Source organism: Ascidiella aspersa, chromosome 9, assembly GCF_963924565.1.
Source record: "Ascidiella aspersa chromosome 9, kaAscAspe10.2, whole genome shotgun sequence".
NCBI classification, from domain to species: Eukaryota; Metazoa; Chordata; class Ascidiacea; order Phlebobranchia; family Ascidiidae; genus Ascidiella; species Ascidiella aspersa.
In genome coordinates this window covers 2,980,125-2,993,901 of record NC_139455.1, presented here as the reverse complement: position 1 = coordinate 2,993,901, position 13,777 = coordinate 2,980,125, and the positions used below count along the sequence as shown (strand labels likewise).

Sequence of the window (13,777 nt, the reverse complement as noted above, 5' to 3'; positions counted from 1 at the left end):
GGTCATATATTTGCTGTTGCCTGTTCAACTTCTTTTTCGCGCAATATTCTATAGGCTAACACAGTGTTTCTCAGCCTTTTATGGTTAGCGGCATCCCTTAGAAATAATAAATAGATTGCGGCACTCCTACAAGATTTTTCCGTAGTTAATTCACTAGAATGTCACAATAAACGGAACTGGAAAAACACACATCAACTCTACTCAACGTTGGAAGTTATAATAGGGTTTATTCCACTCTAATCGTACACAAAAAGTTTTGAACAAAAATCAGCTTCTTAAAGATCCTCAAATATCTCTCAGCAGCCTTGAGCATTAAAAATGGCACCCCGGTTGAGAACCACTGGGCTAACACGTCACTGTTACTAAAAGTACTTGTTTTTTTGTTGACGAAAAGCATTATTCTTAACATTTACACCATCTTTTGTTAACGCTCTTTGATGTTTTTTGTGTTCAACTTAGCCGAAATACAGTTCAAAGTTTTTCGTTTTTGATGAGTTTGTTTTGATCAACATCACTTCACTTACAATCCTCATTTAAGAGCTTAAGTATTTCAGTTGATATTGCCAAGTTCTGATTCTTACCTGATTCCGTACCTTTTTTTGTGCAATTGTTATCGCTTCTGGTTAGCAACTGTATACACTCGTTGGTGCTTGGTAGGTGTAGGGTGCGTCGTTGTAAATGCGCTTCAAAAATGAACAATAACCCGCAAAAAAAAGTCTGCTGTGGCCTTAACCGCGTGTTGTGTTGAAAGTTCCGCTATTACAGGGTTGCCACAAAGTGCTTGGATTGATCGGAGTATTGAAAAGTCTCTGAAGACCCTATTTTTTGCGAAATTCTTTAAATTTATTTCAGAATTCAAAAGTTTTTCAAAACCCTATTTTTTCCAAAATTCTGTGAATTCATTGGAGTATTAAAAAATCTTTGACCCCGTTGTGTGCAAAAACTATTTAAATTTGATTTATGTGCAGCTTGTGTTAGAAAGTGTCGTACTAAAATAACTTCTTACTAAGTGTAAGTGTGTTGGAAAACCTATACATATTTCTTTGAAAATCGAATTTATTTCATGTAATTGTGCGGCCACCTTGTATTATCAAACACAGGGATAGAGATTTGATGTTGTATGCATATCTTTATAAACATTATTAATTTATTATATTTCCAAACTGCCTTTTCATTCTATAATCTCATGTTCAACTTATTTTTATTTCTACGTTTGTAGTCTAGTGGTGTCGCGCGTACTATTCAAGTATTTAGACTTTTACAGTGGTTTTCAAACTGTTTTACCAGACTAGACTTTTGATTTCTATGAGAAATTTAAATTTTATTTTGATTTCTAAAATAAATTTAAATAAAAAGGAAGGCTAAAAACGCGTTACAATAGAAATATTAATGAGACGTATTGCTGAAAAAGATTTATCGGTTATAAATTTACTAGGGACCACAATTTAAGAACCACTGGGCTAGTATAGATGTGTTGCCAATTCTAACCTTTTTGCCTTTGAAACAACTTCTCTTGTTCGTAAGTTCGACGCGACATTTGCTCTTCGTAAACATATAAATTAGAAACTTTTGCGAAACGGAGTTTTTTATTTGGCAATGAACAGAGTAAAACGGCAGTCGACTTCCAAGTTAGCTGCCCAGTACACCAGCTACTGTATTAAACTTCAAGGTTTAAAACCAACTTGATCAGTCTGGTTTCGTAGCACATGTTTCAGATTTATAAAAAAAAAGTTTAACCAAATGGCAATAAAAGGTTCGCACAGATAGTGGATGTTAAGCTTGTTTAACTGGCTATTGAAACGTATAGGGGCCATTTTTTAAAGTGAAAACAGATAATGTGGTACAATAGATTGGCTAGGTATAGAAATCGTAGTTAGGAGGAACACTTCTATATCAAAAATGCGATTTTAATGGAAAATACTCCAGTCCCCTATCCATTGACAGAAGTTTATTTTATAGTATTTTCGTGTAAAATTTAACGGCTAAAGTACAAGTTTTATTTCCAGTGTCCCAATTAACCTTTCTGGCACAACAGGCTCAAATGTTAGAACTAGCTTGCTGCCTAAACGTTTTTGTAAGTTTTCCTAAAAAACATATAGGTTTAGGTATATATTGATCAACCCAGTGATAATACTGTATTCAATAGATTACGATTGGATTAAACGTTTAAGATGGAACTTCAAATCGAGCATACTAAATCATTTACATATAGGATCATCCTGAAATACTACCTTTTACTATGTAAAGTGTTTAACTCCAAACGACCCAATCAGCTGTTCCTCTGCTAACCACGCCATGCGAAAAAAATGTAGGTCAACCTACTACTTTCGACAAATAGAAAAGAATAAGAACAAATAAATAAACTGAAGTATACGAAAAACGACGCAGCGATTTGTGTACTGGCATCTGCTCCCAACCAGGAGTTGATGACAACGGTAAAAGTTCTTGTTGACAGAAGTGTAAAAGGTTTAAAGGTCAGGTATGGCCGGAGGTCGTTAGTTCGAACCTCACTGACAGCTAGTTGTTTTTCTAGCCTGCCTTGCTTGCATCATTGATCGACATAGGTTTGTCTGCGATTGATTCCGGTGTACTGGTTCGTAGCTTTGAGAAGTGTAAATAGGCCGTCAGGCGTGACTTGATAGAAATAGGAGTTAAACTCGATAGGAGTAGAAACAAAATAACCACGTTAAACGTGACTTGGTTTTAATTTTAATCTAGTTACGCAACAATAGATTATAAATTTACTGTATTGGATTATAGGTCTAAGAAGGTAACTCTTCTTGAACCATAGCAAAAACGGCGCTCGTCACTTAGATTCCGGAATTGATACTGATCAGCGGGTCGTCAACATCGCTTAGGACTTGGGTGTGTTAATAAATCATTACTTTGTGTTACTTTTAAGTGATTCCACGGCAAGTAGGTTTGATAAGAACCTGCTGTGAATTAGCCCAAGTGAGTCCACTACAAACTAGTTTTAGTGGACAAAGGAAAAAGTAACCTAATAGAGCCTCTAAAATTGACCTAAAGGAATGCTGTCAGTAAATAAATTTCCTATTACGGTACCTCCAATGGGCCACCAAAACTTTTATTTTGCCAAAGACAAGTTAGTCTCAGTGGCGTGGGACAAATCAGGCGTCGCGATTACACTTTTTCAGGCCCCACACAGACAAGTTCAAATCCCTGGCAGATGCCGCATCGAAATGTCTCCAAACTTCCAGCCTCCAACCACCAGAAGCAGCCGCCTCGAACCACGAGATTCAGGGGCGCATTTTCCGCACGAAACCGCCACACGGTGGCGCGCTACGTCGCGTCGGTCGCCTCAAGGTCATAGACCAGCACGCTGCCGGGGTCGACGGGGTCATGACCTCTCGCTGACCCTGCTTTGACCTCGAGCGAGCTGGTTACCTCGTTGGCGTAGACCACGCTGTCGTCAACAAAGGAAACTTGGCGATTACGCGAAAGCCCGCCCAAGCATTTGTGTCGCTTGGGCTTTTTAGCGAGGCCGGGCTTTTTTGGTGGGAATTCCCCGGCGCTTTTGGGCGCGTCGGCGCCGGAGTTATTGTTGTTCCTGTTTACAGAACTACCAGAGGTACCAGCAGCTGATGTGGACGGGGTAGAAGCGGTCCTTTGAATAAGCATGGTCGAGATTTGCATTAGGCTCTCTTCCATTTTCATCATGCGGGAATTGAGGCGCTGAAGTCCCGCGGTCAGGTCTTTTTTCACCCGATCTACAGTCGCCACTAGAGAGTCGGCGTCGGCCTCACTGATACCGGGGCCCTGCGACGCCGGGTCCTCTGAGTCCGACGGCGCCGCTGACCCACCGCCTCCGGGGGGTGCGAGGGAGTTCCCCCCGCCTGCTGAGTCCTTCTTTTCGGGCTGTTGTGGGGGGCATTGCGCCTGCGGTTCCGCGGACCTTCTAGGCCCACCGCCGGCCGCTTCGATGGCTCGCTCGTGTCTGGCGCGGTACCGCTCCTTGAATCTGTTCAGGGAAAAAATAATAACATTAAAAATTAAAGCAATAGATCTTTATGGTTGGAATTGTAAAAGCTCTAGAAATCACACCTAAAAAATTAACGTTACCGTACTTGACTTAAACATTATCAACAAAAATACGAAAGATCAAGTAAAAACAAGCTGCTGTTTAGCAGTGTTGTGAGAACTTAAGCACATGACTTGACGTAAGTGCAATTAAGTCACTGTTTTAAATAACTTAATATGAACGAAGACTTTTCTGTAAAATGACTTGACTTGGATAGGTTAATGAGTCAAATGACTTGGTTTAAAAATAAAGTGTATGACTTGAAATTGACTTGCTCTCATAATGACTTGACTCGGATTGACTTTGGCAATCGAGGACTTTGACTGGGACTTGACTTGTCATTTTTGCAAAAGACTCGACTGTGACCTTTTGTTCACAACACTTGCAACAGAGTAGTATTTACCTCCTGAAGAGGAGTCTGATGGGATGATCTTCCGGGAAGTTTCCCTCCCACGTTGGATCGTTCTTCCGCTTCTCAGCTTCTTCCTTCTCGCGTCGGATGTCCGACGTCTTCCGGAACAAGTACTAAGACGAGGAAGAACAAGATAAAGATGAGAGGAGGGTTTGGGGGATGTATGCCGACAGTTTAGATACACTCATATAGTTACATTATACTTCAAGCAATGTATGCATAAATGATTTAAGTCGAAAAAAATACTTAAATATTGCAGAAATCTCTAATTGTAATATATTAGCCCATTGAAATAAATTTGGAACTTTATCCAACAAAATATCATATTGTTTAAAAATGTGGACCTAAAACTGAACTACCAAGCAATCAAAAGATAAGACAGGTCTCAGCAAAAAAATCATTTACTGAAGTCATACTGCGGCTGACCGGTAAAACGCTACTCTAGACTAGAGCCTATAGGTTCGTAATTCTGAAAACTAAAAAACAGGCGGATCCCATCAAATTGTTTTTCTGACTTATTCGCAGCACCCCTCTTGCAATAAAAAAAACTAAAAACAGACGTCACAACATAAAGACAAACGTAAAATAATAATAAGCAACCCGGCTCAAAAGCTAATTCACTAATCACAGTTGTTCTTTGGACCCGGTTTTCAACAGGATAAAAACTACACATAGAAACCTATAGGCCCAGGGATTCTTAAACTGGGGTCCATGACCCCTTTGGGGTACGTGAGCTAGTCTTAGGAGGTCCATGCACGCCTATTGCAAATATTAGTCTATATTTAAGAAGTACTCAATTTAAAAAAAATAGTTTAATAAAAGAACGTTTTGTACTGAATGTAGACTCTATTACCCTTTCACATTTTTGGACTGAATTCAGCAAATTTCTGAAGTCTATTTGTAATATTATGGCAATTATGGCGCGATCTCTAAAAATTTCATGCCACTCGTGATCCAAGCAAAAAAATTAGGGGTTCGCGGTGAAAAACGTTTAAGAACACTTGCTATAGGTTTTATATTAAACACGAATTATTGGAAAACGACTTTCAAATCTCCCCTTAATCTTACCCTTTTCCTGAGGTTAAAGGTCAGCACCATTTTGCGGCTAAACGAGTTGGCGAAGGCCTGATAGAACTTGAGGATCCTGAGGAGGGCGTCACGCTTGATTGAGTGCAGGTCGCAGTACGTCAGGGCCCTGACGTGTGAAGCCGACTGACCGATCGTGTTGTGCTCGTAAAACGCGTCGCCGAATACGTCGCCTTTGCCTGAAACATAACGAAACCTTGTGTAAAATTAGAGTTTTTGATAAACCATATAGGCCACAAAATTCAAATTGAACTACTAAACACTAAATAACAGGTCAAGTCCTAGTTCAAGTCATCGGTTGTCAGTGCCGTAAATAAGTCATTTTGAAATGATTTAAGTCCAAGTCGAGTCATTAGTAAAACAAGTCAACTTCAAGTCAAGTCCTTGTCATAAAAATAAAACGTTAACTGGTAAACTCGTCCAATTATGAATATTAAGTCAAGGAAAAAATGTTACAAACGTAACGTATAGCAATCAAATTGTTATGTGCAAAAAATTGTCATTGACTTTAAGTCATTACAAAAACAGTGTTTTTTAACTTGATTTCGTGTTTTTGTGCATCGATTTTTTTAAATTGACTTGATCAATAAATTTGAGTTTTCTACATGAAAAAGCAGCTCTTACTTAAAATGGCTGCAATCTCTCAAAACATAATTCAATTTACTTCCCAAATTAGTCAATATTAATGCTCAACAAAGACAACCCGGGCAAAGACGACAAGTTGAATAACTAAAAAATCCACAAACAAAAGCCAAACAAAATCCACAAAAAAAAAAAACCCACAAACAAAAGCAAAATAAAAATGCCATCTTACTCAAAATGGCGACGACCTCATCATCCTGAATGACCTCTAGCGAACCGGAAATGACGAAGTTAAGGGCGTCTACACTTTCCCCCTTGTGGTATATCATGTCCCCCGGTGCATTGTGGGTCGTCGTGAACTCGATTGCAAGCGCGCGAAGGCAACTGTCGCTTGCCAACCTGAAAAACGGGGTAAAATAGGGGGTAATTTGAAGTGTCTTAGTATGTGTTTCCACAACACAATCTTGCCCTTCAACAGAACACATAATGCCGAAGATAACAATAGCTGGAGAACAAACGTCAGTTACCAAGGTCTAAATCTTTTAGTATAAATATGCATATTGCCCTATAAATAAATGGCATCATCAAGTTACCGTATTGTGACTGATTATTGATAAAAATGGTGCGCTTCTCAAGCTATTAATTAAAATATAGACAAATTTTAAATTGACCAACCTGCGCCAGGCCAACCCATTTAAATTTCTGACTCATTTGACCCACTATATACACCCCTTTTAGCCCCCCAATGTTTTTAGAACCAGTTCGTTTTATTTTTGTTCAATTTAAATTCTCCTGACCAACCAAAATATAATTTTCGATTGATTTACCTCACCCCAAATACTTTTCGAGCAGTTTACCAAAATGGGGGTAAATGAGTCAGGAAATTAAATGGGTTAGTCAATTTAAAATTGTTAAAAAGGAAGTTAAAAAAAAAGAGAAAAAAATATAAAAGGAGTTATATATATAAAGTGGGGTAAATATCCAAAATTTTAGTTGGGTTGGTCAGGATAGTTAAATTGGTCACAAATAAAAGTGACCGCGTCTAACAATAATTGAGAGTAAAAAGGGGGTATATAAAATAGGGGTAAATAAGTCAGAAATTTAAATGGGTTGGTTCAGTGTGAGTAGGTCAATTTTAATTTGTCAAAATGTAAGTATGCAGGTAAATAAAAAAGGGGTTAATAAAGTGGAGTTATTAAATCAAAAATTTTAGTTGGGTTGGCCAGGAGAATTTAAATTGGTCAAAAACAATAGTAATCCGGTCAAACAATTTGGGGGTGAAAAGGGGGTAAATGAGTCAGAAATGTAGATGGGTCGGTGAAATTCGTCATATAAGTAGATAGGTCGAAACAAATTAGGGGCTAAGGGTAGAGGATGGGTAACGAGATTAGCAATTCGGGGGTTAGGGGTTAGAAAAATGTGACTAATAGTTTTTCCTACAGTTATTGCACTTTTGTTGTTGTACGTGTGTGTGTGAATTTGTTTTGTGATCGGCTGTACGGCACAGTTTGCCTCTCAAATCTAAACAGGAATTAAAAGACGGGTAGTGAGTCCAACACAAGTGGTAAACGGTTTTAATATCTCTTTATTCATTTTGGTCATGTTGAAAACAAATAAATAGTTATTCGAAACGTTTAAAATGTTACCTACTTCTAAATAGACTTTGATATCCTACTACGGCTAACTTAAACCATTGTGCTAAAAAGTGAAATGTCAGTGATTTAAACCAGGGTGGTCCAACTTCTTTTCTTCGCTGGCCAAAACAAGGTTTATTTTATCTTGCGGGCCAATGTTTTTAAATTGCGATTCTTAGGCTCATTGCTGGCAAATTATACATAGTATGGCGTATATACTAACTTTTATGGAATGTATACCTTTGTTCAGTTAGGGTAGTTATGAAATAATTTCAACACCAAAAAATTAAAAAAACAAAAATTGAAGTGATATTGCTAGATTGAAGTATAGCTGACCCTCAGATCGCGGGCCAAAAAAGCTGGACTTGCGGGCCAAACGCCAACTTTGCCCCGCGGGCCTGCAGTTGGACCACGCTGATTTAAACAAATCATACCCGACACCCGTCAACTCACCGAAATGCGGCGTGTTTGTTGAAGACCTTTCGATTAAGGTGGACGCAAATGTCGGCCTTCATGTCTTTCGGGCAGTAGTTCAGCACCTGGTAAAATCACAGATTTAACTATCTTGGTTAAATTGTAATAGCTTCGAAGATTTGGCATGATTGGAAAGAATAACAACAGACTGCTGTCGAATAATTTTAAACAATATTTTCTAAAAAAACAGAAGTTTAATAGGTCGCTACCGTCAAACAAAACAACTTAAAAAAATAACTGTATGGGGCTTTAGGCTTTCTTTTTACAAGAATGTCCGTGTGTTGTTTCCAAAGTTCGGAAAATAAGTCACCAAAAGCTTAAACTTCGGTGTCGTTTTTCCTATTTTACATTTTCATTTAATTGCCAAATACTTATAGACAGACTGGTAGTTTTATCAATGAACTGCAAAACGTGGAGAAAGGATAAAAAGTGTTTGTGATCCGAAAACACGACGAACAAACCACACAACTCTTTTTTATTCTCGTCTTTGCGATAATATTAAGACCTGGTACAGTAGGTCTGACAAGCAACTACATGACAATATGTGCTCTTGTGTGATATGAGTGCAGCTACCAAACGTGATGATATATTCTCAAGTTATAGATAAACGGTGCAGCAAGGAAGTGTGTGGTATACCTCGGACGCGGCGTGCTCGCGAAAGAAGGTGATCCGCCAAGGATTACGGTAAGACTATAATGTAAAAAGGCTAATCAGGGCGTCGGAGTCAGACGCGGGACTCGGGATTCGAGTAAAACTACCAGAGTCCTAAGTCCGACGTGGGCATACGCAGTACAAAATCCTTGGAACTATTCGAATTTCCTAATTTTAAACTTGCAAATTTATCCTTTGTTTTGCTTTTTATCGCAGAATGATTTAACATATTAGGAATATCAAAACCCATACAGAAGACGGTAACATTATCACAGATACTGGTATTACGGATGTTGATCGGTTGAAAATGAATAAAGACTTATTCGAAACGTTAAAAATGATACCTACTATCTGTATGGGCATTACAATTTTAATTACACCTTACTACAACCTCCAACCATTATGCTTTAGAGGTTAATCATGCAAAGTTAATATGCAGAATAAAATTGATGAATCAAATACGTAGATAAACTGAGTGTATTTTAATTGTAGGTTCAATTAGCCGACGTTAGTACAGAATCCATTTTTTGAACTTGTACCTACATTTTAACCCGAATACCAAATGATAAACAAACCAAATCTATCTATTTTAGTTTTTCTAATCTAATACCTGACACCCGAAGAAAGTAGGACTTTTTGGGAAACATTTCTGACTGTATTTTAGTAGTCAAGCCGGTAACTTTCTCCAGCAAGATAGACAAAAACCAAAAGGAGAACGACATGTTAAAAGATTCTTAACTATAAATATCATATATGCCTGTATTCTGTAACATTCGGCGCTGCAAAAGCAGGTTAACAGCTATGTTAAAAATAATTAAACAGTTTTTCGAAACGTTCACAAAATGCTACCTAATTCTGTATGGGTTTGGATATTCTTATTACGTCTCACTACAACCTTCAAACATTATGCTCCATAGTTTAATGGCCCCCTTTAATCGAGTGAATATAAGCGCTTGACTGGACTTAAGTCCGATGAGCCGAGGGTCATTAATCCTGGATCGTTCCCGCTTAGCGTTCATTCTTTATCGATTGGCGCGCACGTGAAATGTCCATTTCGGGATTACAAATCGAATCGGACTAGGATTATAGAATTGCTCATCATAGGCCAAATGTGAAGCCATCATGGACAAAATGAAAACATCAGTGTGTGTGTTGTACCGTAGGTATGCATTTAAGCGAATTGGTCAGTTCTTAGTACTGTTTACTATGCTATTAAGGCCTCCTTTCGGTCAACCAGTTAACAAAGTGCTTTTTGTCTTTGGTTAACTTTAAGATTAAAAAAAAATTAACTTTAGGTACGAAATTTTCAAGTGTTTCTCTTGTTAATATTTTTTCAACAGGAATAAAATTGCACTTTTCTATTCTTTTATGTCGCATAGGGTTTCGAAATTTATTTCTAAGCTACATTACAGATCCGTGGTACCTAAATGAAAACCCTTCATATAAAAACAACGTTAAAAGTGCGTTTTCCGTATAGCTCAACCAAACAAAAGAAATTCAATTCCCGAGTCCGACGATCCGCATCATCAATTTCGAAAACGATAAAAACTGTAAATCGTAAAGGTAGAATAGCATATTTTCCAACTTTGTATTGTGGGTGGGTGAATTGTGTGACAGGCGACACCCTAATAAGTGGAATTCTGAATATCCACATAATTAAGTTACGTAAATGGGTGGAATACAAGCCTAATCGGACTCAAATTTTGCCGAGTCGAACTCGACTTTATGTTTTGGGCGGAATCGTGACTCGGGAGTTAAGACTCGGGTTATTTTTATCTACTCTGCATTCCTACCCAGAACAAGATCCACTTAACGTCCTAAAACACAGAAGCCCATACCTTCTGAGTGTCAATTCCCTTGCTCATAGACCACGTGGATACGATGTAGTCCATGATACGGTCGCTGAGGCCCTCAGGGATCTGGTAGAGCTTAAGGAACTCTCTCACACTGTTCAGCATGTCGTGGTAGCGGTTCGTATCGGCGTACATCTGCTGGATGATCGTCGTCACGTTTCCGAAGATCGTCGCGTAAAGCAAAGCTGCGTGTTTATGAGAAAGGTAGGGATAAGAAACGGCGATGATCTATTAAACTACCTGCTGCACATATAGAGTTCTCATTTGTTTTAAAACACACAAGGTACCTTCGGAGAGACCTACCAAAATCAGTCTACCTGATCAGGAATGTAGTGCAAGCAAGGCCAGGCTAGCAAAACAACTTGCGTGCGGTGAGGTTCGAACTCACGACCTCCGGTCATACCGGGACCGTCGCTCTACCAACTGTCGAGAAACAACAATAGTATCATTGCCTGCTGCATCCTGTTAGCACATACAGCATCAATCTAAAGGGATCAACATCCTGTATTTCAGCAACTAAAACATACGTATAAACAATGTGCATTAGGCCTCTCCGAAGGCAACTATACTATATAACGTTTGTTCATCGTTATGGTATTTTTAGAAGTTGTTAAAAGGTACCGCTACAAGAAAATGAGGAATAGAACTTTATCAAATTTTCAATTGACTGAAGTCTAATTTTAGCTGGAAAAGAAAAAATTAAAGATTTCAAAAATAAAAAATATGAAGTAGGTTAAACAACTAAAGGCAAGTAACTTTTTTCATAAAAATAAGTTTGACTTTTGGAAAAACACACGGTTAGGGTTTTTTTAATGCGCAAATTAATTTAAAGACATTTAAAGACTTTGTGGCCCAGTATAACAGGATAACATCTAGGTTTTAAAAATACAAGACCATTTGCTCATAAAGTTTATCAAAGGGCAACAAATTAGAGTTTTAAACAAGACTGAGCATCGCAATGCACTTTGCGCAGTTTTTGATTTGCAGTAAAAGGGCGTCATAAATAATAAAGGATATTCGGAAAATCGAATTGAGGCATTGACTGACAAGTTACGTAATACGAACTAAAATACCATATTGGTTCAAGGCTGGGTTTGCATTTTAGGAAACGTTGGTTTGAAACTGCAGACTGAACTATGAAGGACAAAGCATTCAAGTCGGTAGAGAATTTTTAAATAAAGTATTCACCTTAAAACTTAACTTCAGGCTTTTTAACTTCAGAGAAAAATGGCAGCATTTTAAAGATATAGCATTGTTTGGTGTGCTAAAATGACTGAAACGTTTAACTAAATCCCATACAAAGAACTTTACCGTTTAACATTCTCTTTTCTAAAAAAAGCTGCATTTAAGTTTAAAACAATTCAATAAAATATTCAAAAGTGATTTACAATAAATGAACTTTGAACCAATATTGGCTTACTATTTTCTGGTTCATGCAGGAATGATGAAAAACAATATAAATTTGTTAACGGGCCAATAGGTTTTACCCTTCAAAACCTTTATCATTACAAACGTAGTATAGCGCCATAGGTAAACATCATTGTAGTCAAACTTGAAAATGTCATCGCGTCTTCAATCGAACAGCGGGCAATTTTGCGCAGATCAAGAGATATACTTAAGCGTTTCAAATTGCGACGGCCAGGTTAGAACTTTTACCGGGATGGTCTTGGCCTTGCATTATGCAGAAGGGGTGTATATTTAATTATTTACTACCTTGGGGCGCGCAAACTGGTTGAAGTTGAAACGACCATTGCTCAAAGCGTCCAAGTTCGCGCGATCAAATTTTGACAAAGTTTAAAAGCCACCTCCAGACAGAATTGGAAGCAACCTATTTGCAAACATGCTTTTGGGATTTTTACTCGACACATTTACCAGGTTGTCTGAGATCTTAAATCAACAGCTTAGTGTTAAATATTTATCATTTTATCAGGCGAAAATATCAAGTTTTTTGTTGATTTTTATTTTGGGGGCGGTATCATTCAAATATGGATTTTCAAGTGGTGAAGTGATTGCATAAATTAAGCTAACTGGCATAAAGTCCTTTTAACAAGTAAAATTTAAATACATGTATCAGTGTTGTAAAGACATAAGTCAATGACTTGACTTGAGTGCACTTAAGCAACTGTTTTAAAATGACTTGATTTGGAATTGACTTGCTTCAATAATGACTTGACTGGGACTTACTGACTTGAAATAAGTTTTTTCAAACATTACTTGACTGCATCAAAGTCGGTTCAAAATGACTTGCTTACAACTCTGCATTTTATTCTTTTCTGGAAATTGTCTTGTAACTTGCTAAGATGGCAGTTGAGTGATTTATACATACGACGTAATCAACGATGCTACAATTTTCTGGATGGATTTCTTCAAAAACGCCCTTAACTTATTAATAGCATAACAAAATTCTCTACATTGATTAAACGCAATGTTTTCAGAATTTAACCGTTTTTTTTTTTTCAAAAAACGTTACGCATGTTAATCTCCTAAAGCTATTTTTTTAAGTAATTTAGAGAAAAAAAACTTCACAAAAATTTCAAATTACAAATTTTGATGACTTACTTGAGTTTTCGTTCTATTTTACCGAACGGCTTTTATTTAAAAAAACAAACGACTATAGGCCATTTTAAAGAAAAAACTATAACCAGTAAGCCTATACAGCTCATAAATTAAAATAAAAACAGCTTAACGCACAAACCGACACTTACCGCCAAAGATGAGCATAATAACGCAGAAGATTTGTTCGTTCTCCGTATTTCCCGCCACGTTTCCGAATCCCACCGACGTAAGACTGGTCATGGTGAAATAAAGAGCAGCGATGTAGCTTTCGCCGATGGTCGGACCCCCAATAACAATACCATTGTCGTCTGCCGGTGAAATAAGGTTTAAGTTGCTAGTGTAAGGTATCTTATAGATATATTGCCGACTGTACTAATTGCACAGTCGGCTTGTTAAGTTTATTCCATTACAGAAGGTCGCAGGGTAGAAGGGAAAGAGCGGCTTGTTCAGTTTATTCCATTACAGAAGGTCGCAGGGTAGAAGGGAAAGA

At 37.8% G+C, this 13,777-nt stretch overlaps 1 protein-coding gene across 1 annotated transcript in view; it reads right to left on the bottom strand.

Moving 5' to 3' along the window:
- Window positions 1-3,300: 3,300 nt before the first annotated feature.
- Window positions 3,301-13,777, bottom strand: part of LOC146131899 (voltage-gated delayed rectifier potassium channel KCNH5-like) — a 28,417-nt gene continuing 17,940 nt past the window's right edge. Inside the window, exons 9-16 of the mRNA XM_083397123.1 lie at window positions 13,437-13,595; window positions 10,717-10,916; window positions 8,207-8,292; window positions 6,352-6,518; window positions 5,520-5,716; window positions 4,443-4,564; window positions 3,611-3,979; window positions 3,301-3,580 (exon numbers count right to left, since the gene is read on the bottom strand). Coding sequence (XP_083253249.1) covers window positions 3,301-3,580; window positions 3,611-3,979; window positions 4,443-4,564; window positions 5,520-5,716; window positions 6,352-6,518; window positions 8,207-8,292; window positions 10,717-10,916; window positions 13,437-13,595 — 1,580 coding nt within the window. The remainder of the gene's footprint in view (window positions 3,581-3,610; window positions 3,980-4,442; window positions 4,565-5,519; window positions 5,717-6,351; window positions 6,519-8,206; window positions 8,293-10,716; window positions 10,917-13,436; window positions 13,596-13,777) is intronic.